This window comes from Gastrolobium bilobum, unplaced genomic scaffold, assembly GCF_033153095.1.
Source record: "Gastrolobium bilobum isolate Gb01-03AN ecotype WA unplaced genomic scaffold, APGP_CSIRO_Gbil_v1 utg54127, whole genome shotgun sequence".
NCBI classification, from domain to species: Eukaryota; Viridiplantae; Streptophyta; class Magnoliopsida; order Fabales; family Fabaceae; genus Gastrolobium; species Gastrolobium bilobum.
The window spans coordinates 1,614-19,429 of NW_026897050.1; the positions used below are offsets into that span (position 1 = coordinate 1,614).

The 17,816-nt window shown below is 33.0% G+C and overlaps 1 protein-coding gene across 1 annotated transcript; it reads left to right on the top strand.

Annotated features, from left to right (window-relative positions):
• Positions 1–5,222: 5,222 nt before the first annotated feature.
• LOC133303714 (squamosa promoter-binding-like protein 7) lies at positions 5,223–13,725 on the top strand. Its single transcript, XM_061503671.1, has 10 exons — positions 5,223–5,810; positions 5,928–6,100; positions 6,260–6,486; positions 6,570–6,644; positions 6,752–6,859; positions 7,612–7,726; positions 8,715–8,850; positions 9,887–10,049; positions 10,892–11,461; positions 13,277–13,725. Exons 1-10 carry the CDS (start codon positions 5,302–5,304, stop codon positions 13,559–13,561), a joined length of 2,361 nt encoding a protein of 786 aa, XP_061359655.1. The 5' UTR covers positions 5,223–5,301; the 3' UTR covers positions 13,562–13,725.
• Positions 13,726–17,816: the final 4,091 nt, after the last annotated feature.

Consider the following 17,816-nt stretch of genomic DNA (forward strand, 5'->3'; position numbering starts at 1 on the left):
TTAAATTTTAAAATTAAATATATTAGAAAGAAATCAAACTTTCATTCTTTTGATGTAAGAGTGTAATTAACACAATTTTCTATGTCGTGAATGATTACCTAGAAGCTATTTTTGAAGAATGTGCCTAGACTTCTATGCATGTTTCCCTTTATTTTTCGCATAGAAAATTGCAAAGCCTATTAATTCATTATTATGTCTACAGGGAGGGAAAATATTTAATACTTAAAATTTAAACTTTCTAAATTTGAATTTTGAACTTGAGAGGTGGGAAAAGATTCAGCATTTAATATTGCACACTACTTTCTGCATGAGAAATTATTAAGCATAATGCCTTAATCCTGGACCCGCCCCGAATCGGATTAGTTGTGAAGCAATGAACCAATTAGAATATTTCCAAAATAAAATAAAATTATTAAGCATATTAATGATAGTTATTATTATGTCTATTGGGCTTAATTATTATACCTATTAGAATTAATTATAAAACAGGAAAAAAGATATGTATAAAATAAATTTAATTTTAATAAAAAATTATTAATTTAACGGAAAAAATATTTAAAATTATAAAAATATAATTTAAAGTAAAGTAAATTAAAATTTTAACTTAAAATAATGATACAAAAATGAAAAAAAATTCGTACAAGAAACTTTTAAAAAAATACTTAAGATAAATATTTTAAATGTATATATATATATATATATATATGTATATAATATAAATTAAAAGAGAAAAAAAATTATTTTTTAAAAGTATGTATAATTAATTCTATTATCATGTTGAATTTTAAATTTTAAAATTAAATATATTAGAAAGAAATTAAACTTTCATTCTTTTGATGTAAGAGTGTAATTAACAAAATTTTCTATGTGGTAAATGATTACCTAGAAGCTATTACTTGAAGAATGTGCATAGACTTCTATGCATGTTTTCTACTACTTTATACTTTCTAGATAGAAAATTATTAAGCCTATTAATAATATTTATTATTATATCTATTGGGTGAGAAAAAATTTAAAATTTATAAAATTTCAAATACAAACGACACAAATCCTTGCAAAAAATAATTATTTATTATTATTTTTTAAATCTGATTGTAATAAATAAAAGTCTATCTCTAAGATAAAATATAAAAACCTAAATGTGACGATAAGAACTTTTTTGTGGATAACTGTAAAAATCTATTGCATGCTGATAGTTAGAGGTGACAAACTTGGCTTAGCCCGAAGGGCCGGCCCACCAACACATTTTTATAGTTAAATTAAAGTTTTATCCTTCTTCTTTTATAATTAAATTCCTAAATTTTTGTAAATACAAATATGTAAAATTCAAAATACTAATTACACAATCCTTGAAAAAAATAATTATTTATATAAAACAGTGATAGTTAAAAGTTGCAAACTGGGCTTGGCCAAAGGGCCTGCACGCCTTGCCTGCCAACACGTTTTAATAATTAAATTAAAATTTCACTCTTCTTTTATAATTAGATTCCTAATTCAGATTTGAATTTTTGTAAATACAAATTTATAAAATTCTAAATACTAACTACACAATTCCTTGCAAAAAATAATTACTTATTATTATTTTGTAAATATAATTGTAATGAATGAAAGTTTATCTCTTAGATAAAATATAAAATCTTAGAAGTAATTATAAGAGCCTTTTTTGTGAATAAATATAAAAACGTTAGTTATAGGTGGCAAACTGGGCTCGGCCCAGAGGGCCGGCCTACCAAACAATTTTATAATTAAATTAAAATTTCACACATCTTCTTTTATAATTAAATTCTTAAATCAGATTTTAATTTTTGTAAATACAAATTTGTAAAATTTCAAATATAAACGACGCAAATCCTTGCAAAAAATAATTATTTATTATTATTTTTTAAATCTGATTGTAATAAACGAAAGTCCATCTCTGAGATAAAATATAAAAACTTAGATGCAAATATTAGAACTTTTTCGTGTGGATAAATATAAAAGTTTATTATATGCTGGTATATAATGCTGACAATTAGAGATTGCAAAGTGGAGTCGGTCCGGAGGACTGACCCGCCTATTTTTTTGTAATTAAATTAAAATTTTGCTCTTCTTCTTTTATATTAAACTTAATAACTCAAAAATTTGCCAACTCTATATGTACAAAAGTTTGAGTTAGGTAGCTAACAATATTGATTTAAATAAAATGCAGAGATATATTTTTATGTTTTGCATTAAATTTTACGAGACAGACAAACAAATTTCTTTTTTTTCCTGTGCATCGCACGAGTTATACTTAATTTTGAAGAAGTTTTTTTTCTTAGGGTGCTAATTTGGAACATTATCTAAGAAAACTAAACGTTCTTAATGAAAAATCGATGTTATTTAAGTTCAACGTAAAAAAAATAATTTGGAGTCATATAATGAGCCAAGATATGAAGTTTCAAGTGTTTGAAGCAGCGAAGCTATTGTCACCTCATTCTTTAAGTCTTTGGTGGACCCAAATGTATGTTGTTGTTTTTTAAAAATTTATCATTGTGGGTTCTTTATATTGTTACAAGTTTTTAGCATGTGTATTGATTTGATGCTATTTAGACACATTTGTTCCAATGTAAGCAAAAAATATGACTCATACATGACCATTTGGTTAATTTGCTTTCAAATCCCTTTCAGACAACGTTTTTTGGGTTCTAAAAAAAATAACCCATTTTTTTACTGAGATTATTACTTCTGAGTGTTAACATATTAGCGTAATTTATTTTATGAGCATTTACATTTTGTATCGTAGGCATAAATATGATGGTGGAAGAGGATGTCCCTGGTAATGCATAAACATAGGAAATCACATGTTTGATATGTGTTAAACTCATCCCTCCAATGATTGCTACAGAATGACACTGAATTAATAGCGTTTTTTTTATTATAGGTACAAGCTGATCTTTTAATTTCATATTTGCTTGGTCTGTTTGTTACCTTGATTTTATTAGTGACTGTTATAGTTAGCAATAAGTTGTATGCATTTTTCTTTTTTTAGCCATCCTCATTTCAACATAGTCTACTATGATGTATTTATTTTTTACATAACTCATCGAGTAGATAATATATTTGATTTGCATAATATTGATCACTCTGGATAGCAGATTTTTGTTTATGGTTGACATTTGCAAAGTTCTGTATCAATGCTGTAATTTTTTCCACTTGAAATATAGAACAAGATAACAACACAGGTTTTTGTAAGTTTAATGTTTGCAGTGCGATTAACCAACCACAGCGGACGATAAATATTTTGTTCTTTTTTCCCCGGGCATCACACGGGTAATTCACTAGTATATATATATATGAGCAAAGGAATGAATTAATATTTAACCATTTTAAGTTTTAACGTTAAGTTTAACAAATTCATGAAAACTTCATATAGTCTTTGAATAAATTTGACTTTGATACGATAAAGAAAGCATTGTAAATTATGACACTTGTCTCTTCCAATAAGATTCAGTTTCCAACTTGTATAAAAACAATTGATAGGGTGTAGTAACAAGGGGAGAATATTTAATATGGTCCAGAACCACTGAATTTTTTGGTACTTTTTCTTATATTATTAATTTTTTTTTATTCCTGTTATTTTTTTTTTTAATTTTACCCTCTTATTTACATTAAGGAACCACCTAAAAAATGGTGGTCCCAGTTCACTCTAAATAATATCGGGGGAATAAACGTATGCTAAATTATTTTATAATAATTACTTATTTATTGTTATAATGGATAGAGTGAAATAAATATCAAAGGATTTTGTTAATAAGTTCTTTAAAGACACTTGTTAAATAAAATTTTAAAATACATTAAAAAAATCCCTTAACATTTATCAATATCAAATAAAAAAGGTTGTCATGAAGTATTATACTTTAATTATAACAATCCCATTTGGCGGCTGACCGCAACATGATGGTTAGGTTCTTGATTCAGATTTGAATAGATGAATAGATTATCTAAAGCTGGAGACCGGAGAGAACCAACGGTCAATCAATTAAAACTATTTTTTTTTTTTTTGAAACTGATCATAATTATATTTTTGAGGCGAATCAGAATCTTCTGGTATCTCTACGGGTTCGACTCTTTGAGCTGCCTATGGGACTAATCCAGAGTTCGGGTGCGAGTCCAAGGATTACGGTACTTATGCCCCTCCCCAGATAGTGTTGGTGAGATTCGAACCGAGGTCCTCTCCCACCACTCAATCCCCATGCTACCAACTGAGCCACCCCACTTCGGTATTAAAACTATTTTCTAAATCAATCTATCCTACTACTTTTTTGTTTTTAATCAATTAAAATATTTTATTTTGGTAAAAAATTAAAACTATTTTTTAACTAGGTTCACGTAAGAATTTTATATATGAATTGTTGTTATTATTATTATTGTTAATTTTTTATTTCAAAGGATACGTGATATGATGCTTTTTATATTAATTTTAAACTTTATCTAATTGTATAAAAAAAAAACTTTATCTGATTTAATTTACTTTAATTTTATGTTAATTTATTAATATATTATATATTTTTAAAAATATATATCCATTTTTTGCAAAATTCAGTAATAGTGACAAAATTGCCACTTTTTTTTTTCTAGTTGACACGCGAATAATACTTTTTACCTTACTGTGAGGTGTCTAAATTCGTTATCAAATATCAATCATAACTAACTTGATTAGTTGACATGGCACATTTCAATTAAGCGTATCAAGTTCCCTACCAGTCATAGAGAATTTAGTTTAGTCAATTTTTTTTTTATAAAATGTGCATGTGTCACAAAATTATTAACAATAAAATGCATTATGAGGTAGCAAATTTGGTATGCTAAAGAAAATGTGTCATGTAGCTTAATCAAATTTGTTATATCTAATAACGAACTTGGATATGTGATAATCTGATAATTATTTGAGAATTTTTTTTTAAAAAAAATATGGCATTTATTCCCAAAATTCAACTATGATTTAACCACAAAAAAAGTTACAAAACGAATAAATTTGACCTTTTAAAACATTTAAAGTTTCTATTAAAAAATTATAATAACGTGTTTTTTTATTATTTATTAAGAAAAAACAAAAAAAGGGGAAATGTATTTAAAAAAAATGAGAGCGCGTGGGGTAACTTGGAAATGTTGCCACCATGACCCCACCTGTTGTCACGAGGAGAAAAAACAGCGTACCAAAACCCCTTCAACAGCTACCGTCTCTTTCCTTCTCCGCCAAACATCCAACAACCTCCAACAACCACTCGCCATCAACACCACCACCACCACCACCACCACAATTAGGGTTCCCATCCCCAAATGGAACCCCAATCGCTCGTTCTTCCACACATGGAAACCGAAGTCGAAGACCCTTGGGACCTTACTTCCCTTCTCGACTTCAATCTAGACGATGAAATTCCTATCTCCTTTGACCTTGACAAAAATTCACAACTTCCTCTTCCCGAATCGTTGGACCTTCCCTCTAACTCTAACCTTCAGCTTCACCTTCCGGAGATTCCGACCAATGATAAGGTCCGAAAGCGCGACCCGAGGCTCGCCTGCTCCAACTTTCTCGCGGGTCGGGTTCCATGTGCCTGCCCCGAGATGGACGCCAAGCTCGAAGAAGAGGAGAATAGTTTGCCAGGAAAGAAACGCGCTCGGTCCGCGCGTGCATCTGCATCTGCACGCTGCCAGGTGCCTGGGTGTGAGGCCGATATCACCGAGCTCAAGGGCTATCACCGGAGGCATAAGGTTTGTTTGCGCTGCGCTAATGCCACTACCGTTCTCCTTCACGGGGAATCCAAGAGATACTGTCAACAGTGTGGAAAGTAAGCTGCCATGAAAATTTTCTGAAACTGATATATGCTTAATTGTTGGTTTTGCGATCGTATTGATGGTTAAACGAGGGTTCATATGTGTATGTCAATTATTGTTTTGATTGACAGGTTTCACGTATTATCGGATTTTGATGAAGGGAAACGCAGCTGTAGAAGAAAATTAGAGTGGCATAACACCCGAAGGCGAAGAAAGCCTGCGAATTCCAGATCTGCTGCTGATCGTGAACGTCAATCTGTTACTCAAAATGATGATTCCAATTATGATGGGGAAGCAAGACAAGGTTTATAATTAAGTTTTAGTGTGCTAAGCCAGTAGTTTCATAAATGTTTTATTTTTTCCCATTGTTTTCATCAGATAGCATTTATAATTTGTTCCGTTGGGTGTTAAAGTTGATCTTTATGGAACAAGAATGCTCACTGGCTGTGTATGCTTCATACAGATAGTTCAAATTTGAGTAGCGGTATAAACGAAAAAGGGGCGTCATCGGATCATGAAGATGAACCGGTTGCCATTCTGTGCTCGGCTCCAGATTCTCAGAATATTAATAATGATGGTGTTGTATCTTTTGTTGCTTCTGGTGAAACACAAGTAAATAGTGGAAAAGATGTTTCCAATATTTCTAATTCTCCCTCATATTGTGACAATAAGAGTGCTTACTCATCTATGGTGGGTTGCCCTACTTGTTTATTATTTTCATATTCATGCAAGAAATCATGGTTGGTGTTTGCTGATTGAAAGTTCACTTATAGTGCCAAACAGGTCGGATTTCTTTTAAGCTTTATGATTGGAATCCTGCTGAATTTCCTAGAAGGCTACGGCACCAAGTAAAAGCATTGCTATTACAGTTTGGTATTTAAATTTAAATAGTGGTAAGGTCTTCTGCTGTCTGTGAGTCAGTAATTGATTAACTAACGGTCTAATGCATTTTCAGATATTCCAATGGTTGGCAAGTATGCCTATAGAGCTGGAGGGATATATCCGTCCTGGGTGTACTATATTGACAATTTTTATAGCAATGCCAAAAATTATGTGGATAAATGTAAGGGTTCAACTTGATGTTCTTTACATTGTATGTGCTAGTGTGATATTTGAAGCGGTGTTTAGACCAAATGCAGGCTTTGAGCAATCCAAGAGTACTCCTCTTGGCAGGATACTCCCCCAATCAACCTATTTCAGATACTCCCTGAATAAAAGAAATATCAATTATTATTTATGCAAATATCTGCATTGCATAAGGCACCTAAAGGGTATTTATAACCCAAAGATAATAAAAGTCCTAGATAAATCATAATTAAATATGAATCCTAATCAAATATAAAGTCTTAGATAAATCCTAATCAATTATTAATTTCCTAAAATTTGAAATCCTGATCAAATAAGAAATCTTAACATGATAATATTTTCCTAAGATTTCTAAAAATAATATAATAAATCCTAAATAACATAGTAATTCATAAATTTGCTTCTCCATACTGTATCAGGCTTTCTTGTTACTGATTAACTCCCCCAGTATTAGCCTATAATGCTCATTGTTATACTCATTCTTGTGGGCTGCTAGTTTTCTAAATTCAGTTGATTGAGATGCTTGTTTGTGCTGTAATTTTTTGTACACTACCTGTTACATAGTCCCTTGTTTTTTCTTTCATAAATTGGCAATTTCGTTCATTAACTTAAAAAAAAGAATTTTTTTTTTTCTCACGGTTTTCAAGTTTTTACTGAATTTGATTGGTTAATCTTTTTCCCCCCACTGTTTCTGACTTCATTTATTCTTCTCTCTTATTGATCAACCAGTTACTCAAAGACCCTCGGTGCTATGTCTGTGATCTTGTTGCTCCTGGAAAGATGCTATCTGGAAGAGGCACCATACTGGTTCATCTGAATGACATGATCTATCAGGTTACAAAAGGTTTGTTGCTGTTCCATTCGTTCACTCTCTCTTTCTCTCTCTCTCTCTCTCTATATATATATATATATATATCTATATATATATATATATATACACACACACACATTTACACACACGCGAGCCTGGAGCAGTGGTAAAGCTGCACCTCTATCACAGAAAGGTCACGGATTCTAATCCAGGAAACTGTCTCTTTGCAAATATGAAAGGGTAAGGCTGCGTACAAGGATTTCCCTCACCCCACCTTTGCTAGTTGGAGTTTAATGGGGAGTGGTTTTTATACACCCACACACACACTTAGAGGTGGCAATTCGGGTCAACACAAACCGATACGAATTTGACACGAACAGGAATACACTCAACATGAACACAAAGCGAATTTGAAATCGGGTTAAAACCTTCAACACGAACACGAACACGACCCGCTTATTTTGCGGGTTGACATGATACAACATGACATAAATAACCTGTCAAATACAAATTGTCACTTATTATGCGGGTTTACATGACACGATAAGACATGAATAACCTGTTTACAACACGACACGACACAAATAACTTATAAGAAAATTAATGTGAGTCAATTCTGGTTCGCGAGTTGACACGCGACACAACATGAATTTTTTCGGGTCAGTTTTTGCCAACCCGAAATCTAATTTTTCGTGTCGTGTTGAAAATTGCCACCCTTACACACACACGCACATATTTCCCTGAATTATTTAAGAGGTTTTTTATTTTTTCTTCTTTGAAGAGTATTTTATACCTTGATCATTGACCTTATGACAATATTAATGACTTTGTAGGGTATTTGTTCCCCATCCTGGAGATATGCATTATGTTTCTATTTTTTTTTGAAAATATTAAACAATCAATTCTTTAATTGTATCTACCTAATTACTAGATGTTCCTATTTTTGAGTTGTAATCTTTAGGTTCTAATTTATGAAGCTTTCAATTTGTTAAAATTCATCAGCACATTTCAATGGTTACAGATGGGACTTCTGTGATGAAAGTCGAGGTAAACATGCAGGCACCAAGGCTTCAGTATGTTCATCCCACTTGCTTTGAGGCTGGCAAACCTATGGAGTTTGTTGCTTGTGGAAGGAACTTGCTGCAGCCTAAGTTTCGGTATGTTATTATCACCTCTTCTAAACATAATTTAAAGTAGTTTCTTGCCAAATATGTTATACAATGACATAAGTGTGTTTTTTATGCATTAGTGCATTGTATATGCTTAAAGCAAAGTTGAGGACCTAAAATTGGGGTAAGCGCTAATTAGCCAAAGGAGAGAGGGTGATGTGGAATGTTGTGGCTGAGTAGAGGGGTTGGAGCATCCTTAGATCTCACTGAACCCAGAGTTTTAGCAATTTTAGTGAAAACCTCCAAAAAAAGAAGCTATTAACTTTGAGATGGACTCAGGGTTCACATATAATTGGGTGTTGGCAAAGAAGTAATGCTTGACATGTATATGCTGTTTTTCTCCTTTGTATTGTTTTATGATTGAATGGGTTTTGGATTCATAATTTCATATTGATTGCGTTATCTTAATATTATCTCTTGCATAAGTTGCGTTGTAACTCGTCCTGGATTAAGGAGACTAGGAGATAATGCTTTCTGCTGTAGGAAGTGATCATACAAGTTAGTTATCATTGGCATCAAGTTTTATACTTCAACAGCACTAAAAAATAAATAAATAGCAACATTGGAAATTGTAACCATTTCTTGCAATTATCTCATCCTTGGTTAAGGAAGAATGCTTTATGCTGTAGGAAGTGATTACACAAGTTTGGTCATCATCGGCATCAAGTTTTCAGCTTTTTTTTTAAAATAAAAATAAAAATTAATAGCAACATTGGAAATTGCATAATCAATAATCAGTATACCTTCTGTGTCTATTTATTTTATTTTGGAATCTAAGTTCCTTTAAAGGGTTATATAGCCCCACGTCTTGGTAAATGCACAGCATAGTTGGTGCTAACTTTTGTTATACTATTTTTTGGTGCCACTTCAATCTCAATTCAGTTCGCAAATCTAATATACTATCAAATTGATCATGCTATATACTTTGTAGGTTTTCTTATATTTCAGTTGATATATGTCATTTTCAAATTCTGGTTCACTTGTGAATGTACATCTGACTGCAATGAGGTGGTCATCATGACAGGCTTCTTGTATCTTTTTCTGGAAAGTATCTGAAGTACGAGTATTGTGTTCCATCTCCACACAACTCAAATGGAGACAATATTTCTTGTGCTTTTGACAATCAGTTATACAAGATATATGTCCCTCATACAGAGGAAAGTCTCTTTGGGCCTGCATTTATTGAGGTAGTCATTTACCTATAGTTTTGTTTCCTTAACTATGTTTTGACCTGGATGTTTTATTTGCTTACTGCTATGCTTCTTTTTTTACTGCTTTGTTTCTTAGCTTATACATTGGGAACACCTGATGTTGACCACAATTACTGCTGGGCCTGTTGAATGTGAATTGTTTTCTTTTATATTCAGTAACTTCTGATACATTAAATTTTGTCTGGATGGCATAATATTTTAACAGTTCGTGCTAGAAAATCATCAAACAAATTACGGAACATAGAAATTTTAATGATCGCAGTTGAATACTTTGAGCTTAAGCACTTTGTATAACTTGCAAATTCCTTTTTATGTTTTCTGCTTGTTCATTTTCTTATAAATAAATTTCAAGGCTTCAGAAAATCATCATAATGCAGCATGCCAAACTGTTTTAGCATATCCTTAGAAGTCACTTCCTGGTACTGAATTCATCGCTGTTATCTTGTTAGTTCTTTTTATTTGAACTGGATCTTATCTGAAGTACATATAATTTATGTAAGGATGCTTTGTGATTAATAACTGCAGTGATCCGGAGAGTTATTGAATTTGGACCTTGGAATCTAGCACTGAATTGTACTAATGCTGTAGTAATCAGACATGTCTTGATGACTAGATAACATCAGACTATGATAAATTGCCAGAACCTTTTGACTCAATGTGATAATGGAGTTTATGCATTTAGAAATTTGATCAAGTTTCAGTTTATACATGGTTTACAGTTTACGGCGATATGGAAGTACATTTTTGAAATTGTTGCCCTTATGCCATTTCATATTTCTTCCCCTTGTGTTTTAACATATTCCTTTCCCTTTCTGTAGGTGGAGAATGAGTCTGGTTTATCAAACTTTATTCCTGTACTCATTGGTGACAAAGAAATTTGTGCTGAAATGAAGATGTTGCAGCAAAAATTAGATGTATCTCTCCTTTCTAAACAATTTCAATCTGCATCTGGTGGTTCAATCTGCAGCTCATGTGAAGCTTTTGCACTTAGACACACATTATCATCAGACTTACTTGTAGATATAGCATGGTTGCTTAAGGACCCTACTTCAGAAAATTTTGACAGAGTGATGACAGATTCACAAATTCAAAGATATTGTTATTTGTTGGACTTTCTAATATGCAATGATTCAACAATCATTTTGGGAAAAATATTACCAAATTTGATAGTCTTGACAGAAAGCATGAAATCAGATATTGTGATTAATAGGACGAGTGATGTTGACATGACACCACTACTGAAATGCATGCATAATGCTAGAGATGCCATGTATCAGAAACATCAGAAAGGTGGAGGTTCCATTTTGCACTCTGAAATGGACGGTGTTAAACTTACTCGGAGCTGCTCCCATGATAATATGTCATCAGTTGTTGCAGTTAACAGTCAGGTTAGGACTATTAATTTTCTCTCTTAGTTTTTTCCGCTCTTGACGATGAAATATGAAAGTTTTAAATTTAAATGCTTTACATTTTACTTTATTGTCATTTTCTTACCATACAAAGGAAAATACAATTGATGCATCCTGTATTTAGGTCAACAATAGATTCCTGTCTCAATCTTAGAAGTTTGGACTCCAAACTGGTGGCAATTGCAATCATATTGTTAGAGCTCTTGATAGTTTAAAATTTTGAGTGAAATTAATAGTATGAAACTTAGCATTTGAAATTTTAGTGTGCAGATTTCATTGGACATTGATGACGATTGAATTTAAAGTTGTATTATTAGAGGGGGAACAATGCTTATAGACAAAAGAAAGTTGTTGACACATTAAATGGGGGAGAATGAGTAAAGAATGAATAAATGGGAAAGAAGAGTAAACCGGTAAAAAAAGAAAGAGAAAGGCAAAGAAAGAAGAGGTGGGGTTACTCATTGAGATGATAGAAGCTATCAATGGTTACCAATTTTGTCATATGCTTTACAAATGAGGCAGAGTTGGATACAAAGAGTCATGTTAATGATTTTTGTATATGAAGTTTACGTCATGGTAATCTCAAAACTATGCTGAATTTATTACATTAAACCTTATAATTAGCCTCAGTTTCTCATCTTTTAGGTGAAGCTTTAAATTTATTTAGCCCGTATACCTATATGTTAGCTCTAGGGTTAATGTTTTGGATTACGCATGACAATTACTGTTAGGGTTACCTTTGACAAAGCCCTTCTTAACGGTATAATATTCCAAATTGGAAGGGTATTTTTATTGAAACTTGAAAAAATTGTAAAGTGGAATTGTGGAAATTATGTATGAAAAATTGAAGTAGGTTTAAAGAATCAATTTAACCCAAAAGTTTAAGTTGTTTGGTGAATGACATGTTAATAATTTTATATTATATCTCTAACCGGAGGAATGAATATTTTTGACTCCATTTCATCTATTAAACTTAATTTTTCCCATGAGCAATAGCTTATGAGGTGGAACTTTCCCCGCCCAAGGTGGAGGAGCAAAGTTCAATTCCCCATTCCCCTAACCCTAGTTGGAACTACAGCTTTTCCAGCTCTAAACAAATCTGTCATGCCTGATGCGCAATAACATTTAAGAGAAATATATTCCTTTAATTCTATTCTAAAACAAAGGCCTTGCAAACAAATAGTGTTGATTACCTCAAGACCAAAACTAATTTTGATTTCAGTTGCAACTTGTGTTACCAATATTCAGCTGATAATTTTGTTGCATTTATGAATGTGTTACTGAATAGATATTAGTCTCCTACCAAACATCTTCTGTCCCTGGACTGTGCATGGCATTTATGTAAATGTGGTGGATTTTGAACTGTGATCCTACAAGTTATATGGGTTGCAGTGTATTGGTTTAGCACTTTCCTTGGCAGTTAAAACTCCAGTTGTATTTTGAATTCGAGTTTTTAAAGGAGAGAATGAATCTGACCTGTCAATTGTCTTGGTTTATTTAATGGATATTGTTCTGCTGTTTTATTGCAAAATATCTGGCCATGATCTTGATTTGATTGAACTCATAGTATGGTTTCATTTACAAAAAATAGAATTTCTTTTAAATGATTTAGTTCTTCTGATGTCAACACCGCAGCTCCCAGCAATTGCTGATTATCTATGTATTTATCTTGCAGTCTGGACATCCCCTGCATGTAACATTGGTTTTGTAACATCTGATAGTTTGTAAGATGTAGTGACACTACACTACTATCGCAGCTAACATGCATTTTCTACTTTGATATTTGTTTTGTAGGGTACCCTGTCGAGAGCAGATTTAAAGTTGCTGACAAGTCCAACTTCAAATGACAAAAATGAAAGGATACCACTTTTGAAGAGGGAGATTATAATGAATGTGGAAGAGTTGCCTAAAAGATGTGACCGTCGATATCTTGCCAGGGGATTCCTTAGCTCTCAACGGCCAGCTATTTTTGTGATTGTTTCGGTTGCTGTTTGTCTTGGGGTATGTGTAGCCGTCCTTCATCATGGGAGGGTAAGTGAGTTAGCAGTATCCATTAGACGGTGCTTGTTTAATTATTAGTAGATGTTTCAAATTTTTGGACTTATTTTCTAGTTGGTACATATTATTTGTAACATTAAATAAACAGATGTTATTAGGATGATTAGTTTATTACATTGGAAGCTTGATCCAAGGTTGCTAATTTGTGCATTACCAATTCAATTGGATGTTCCAAGAGGACCAACAGGTGCTAACATATTTAAAATTTGAAATTCAGATGATGATTATTAAAATTTGGTGTCTACTTCCATAATGGGGATCTTCTCTTGAGAAATGGGTTACGGAACTTACATGGTTATTTTGGGTGGAAGTGTGCCAGATTGGCTGTGAGATTTGGTTGGTTCATTCGTTAGTCAGTTTATTTTTTAGTTTGAGCTTAACTTCTTACTTTTAACTTGCTATCTAAGTTTGATGGACCAGCTCACGTATTATATGAAATACTTTTATTTTATTTTAATTATATTGTTTAACAATATATAACATCATTTAATTATTTTAAAGTAATTTTTTCAAATAATATTTAATAATTATTCTTGTCGTTAATGCTTGTTAAAGTTATTTTTACTTTTATATATAGAATATTGTTTGCTTAATTAATTATGACTTAATTTCTTATGATATTTTCCTTCAAAATTGACAACTATTACTTAACTTTATTTTTCCAAAATTTAATCATGTAAATATTCTTTTAATTATATATAAATATGAGTTTTATGTTTCAAAACTGGTAAAATTATCTTTTATATAATATAAGTGTGTAGAGTTTATATATATATATTTTCATATGATCACATATGGGTCTTATATATTTTTATATGTATGTAAGAGATAAAATATAATTTTATCTTTTGTAATATGAGAAATATTAAATCCTATAAATATATATTAATTAATTTTTTTTTTGATATAAATGGAGGGCCTAGTCCAGAGAAATTATATAGACAGCTGATGCATGTTTAAAGTCACATGCTCTATCAGCAAGTTCGAACAGAAAACATACCAAAGAGGCGAAATGCTAGCAAGGGGGAGAGAAAAACAACATCAACTCTTCACCCCTGTAATTAAATTCAAATTTTGCTAAGCTATCTGCACAAACATTAAATTTCCTAGGAATAAACTCCATATGGATTTGATCAAAAATTTGAGTAGCTTTTTTGATTTTATCAGTTAAAGAAGAAGAGCCACACAAATCAGTTTGAGTCTCTATACAGAGGAGAGCTTCTTTACTATCACATCCAAGCCAAATATTGGAGTACTTCATATCACTAGCCAGCTTGAGTCCTTGAAGGAGGCCCCATAATTCAGCTTCCAAAGGAGAGAAAGAACCTATATTAAGGGAGAATCCACCCAACCATTCTCCATTAGAGGAGCAAACGAAACCACCACAGGCACATGTATTAGAAGTTAAATTTACAGCACCATCAACAAAAAATTTAATTGTATCCTGTACTTTGTGCTGTCCAGTACCACCATAGAGATTAGGGGGATCTGGCATTATCACAAATGGATCAGCAGTGCTATTCTTCTTCATTTCAGCTAGATAACTCAGGATCCTGTAGGTTGGCTCTTGGGGTCTTGAGAACAGCTCATCATGGACAGTAGAGTTCCTCCATTGCCATGAGAACCAGCAAGTTACATAGAAAACTTCTTTCCAAGAATGCCAAAGATTAGTTGAGAATGGTTTATAAAGATTAAGTCTAAACCACTTTAGTCCATCTACAGTCAAGAAATTTCGTGGAATCTTGCCAGCAAACCATCTCTTCCAAATACTCCTTGCACTTTTGCAATCTCTAAGAATGTGAATTATTGTTTCTTGACTTGTGTAACAGATGGGGTAATGGATCTCCCCTCCACTCCAGTGACAAGTAATGCTTCTAACAAGAAGTTTATTCAGACAAGCCATCCATAAGAAGATTGCTATTCTGTAAGGACCTCTCCATTTCCAAAGTGCAGACCAAATTTTGTCTTTCCCCGTACTAGAATCCATAAGCTGACAGTAAGCATTCTTCACCAAAGATTTACTTGGGCTGCTCTTCTTCCAATTAAGCCAGTCATTTGGGCTGCTGGATACTAGAGGGGGATTGTTTATCATTCTAAGGATAACTTCATCAAAGAAATCTGCAAGATAGCTCCAATTTCAGGCACCTGTAATTAGGTCAACTAAATCACACACTTTTAGAACTAGATCAGAATTGGGAGGTTTGGCTGAAGCAAGGTCAAATAATTTGCTTTGCAAACCTCCCTAATAATCTGTCCAGAAAAATGTGGTTTTACCATTACCAATCACCCACTCTAAATGCTGGGACATTTTATCTCTGGCTGTACATATATTCTTCCACAAAATAGAGTCACTCTTTTTTGCAATCAAGCTACGGTTAGGATCCTGATTCCTACCATACTTACCAAACAGAACCTTGACCTATAGGCTATTTTGGTCATTGATAAGCTGCTAAGTAATCTTCTGCATGAAGGCTTCATTCTGTATCCTAAGGTTGATGATACCAAGTCCACCACACTCCCTAGGACGACACAAATGTTCCCAAGCTACATAATGAGCTCTTCTTTTAGAATCTGAATCTCCCCAAATAAAATTGAATTGCAACTTTTCAATGTCTTGACACACATGAACTGGTAGAATATTATTCTGCATATGGTAAACAAGAATGGCTGAGATGACACTTTTAGCTAAAGTGATTCTGCCCGCCAGAGATAAGCATTTGGATTTCCAGCCTTGAAGCCTATTCTGAACTCTAGAAATAACATCAGCATAATGATCTCTCCTTATTCTGCCATGTCTCATTAGAGCTCCCAAATAACATCCAAAATTATTGACTTTTTTGAATCCACTAACAGTAGAAATGGAATCCACAGCCTCTTGAGAAACATTCTTGGACAAATAAATGCATGATTTTTCTATACTCACACATTGACCTGACATCTTTGAGAACTTCTCCAGGAAGTTAGTAATATAATTCAGTTGGCAAAGAGAAGCTTCAACAAAGAGGATGATATCATCCACAAACATTAGATGTGAAATAAGGGGTCCAGATTTGCCAGCTTTGATAGGAAGCCAATTCTTCATCTCCACTTCATCCATGATTAAACGGGTAAGCTTCTCCACACAAAGAACAAAAATGTAAGAAGATATAGGATCCCCTTGTCTTATACCCCGTTGAGAATGAAAACTAGGAGTTCTTGTCCCATTCTAAAGAACCTCTAGATAAGGACTAGCAACACAGCCCATAATGGCATCGACCATATCTCCAAGTAACTTCAGGTCATCTACCACAGTTCTGATAAACTTCCAATTAAGCTTGTCATAAGCTTTCTCTAAATCAATCTTGATAGAGAAGAAACTCTTTTTACCTTTCATCTTATGCATAGAGTGGATAAGCTCTTGAACAATTATGATATTGTCCTGTATATGTCTCTTAGGTACAAAACTGACCTGGTTTGGGGATATGAGGTCCCCAAGGAGAGGTTTTATTTTTTTAGCAAGAATTTTGCTAAGCTCCTTATATACAGAATCACAAAGGGCAATTGGCCTGAACTGCTTCATCAAACCAGGTCTGTCAATTTTAGGAATCAGAGCAATAAGAGTGTGGTTAATTTCTCTAATCTGATCTGGATGATGGAGATAGAATTACATACTGTTGTAGATTTGGGTTTTGAGTAAATCCCAATTCCTATGATAAAACAAGGCTGGAAATCCATCAGGTCCTGGAGCTTTCAGAGGAGGCATTTGATAAAAGGCATTCTTAACTTCCTCAAGAGTGATATTTAAAGACAGCAAACCAAGATGCTCCTCCCTGATTGCTGGCCAAGTATTTCTGGTTTGACTCAAATCTGAATCTACAGAACCTTCCTTAAAAAGGTTCAGGAAAATCCTCTAGCTAGAGCAATTAGCTCCTCCTCTCCATTCACCCAGCGACCATTATCATCTTGGAGCTTTATAATTTTATTTCTTTTCCTACGGATCAGAGTACTAGTATGATAAAATCGTGTGTTTCTGTCACCATCTTTTATCCAGTCACCCCTAGACTTTTGATACCAAATCTGCTTCTCCTGGTCAAGAATTTCTGTAAGCTCCTTTCTCAGCTTAGCTTCCAACTTTTCAAGTTGATAATTATTATTTGTACTGAGTTGCCTTTGAATGCCCTCCATCCGAGCTATCACTCTATTCTTTCTATGATAAGTAAACCCAAAAACATTCTTGTTCCAATCCTTTAACAATAGGATAAAGGAATTCAAACTATCCAGCAAGCTAGATTCAGGA

Excerpts from the sequence above, each read along its gene's own strand:
- LOC133303714 (XM_061503671.1), top strand. The coding sequence starts at position 5,302 with ATGGAACCCCAATCGCTCGTTCTTCCACACATGGAAACCGAAGTCGAA. Across the intron at positions 6,645-6,751 it reads CTAGAAGGCTACGGCACCAA|ATATTCCAATGGTTGGCAAG; the intron begins GTAAAAGCATTG and ends ATGCATTTTCAG. Across the intron at positions 11,462-13,276 it reads TTGTTGCAGTTAACAGTCAG|GGTACCCTGTCGAGAGCAGA; the intron begins GTTAGGACTATT and ends TTTGTTTTGTAG.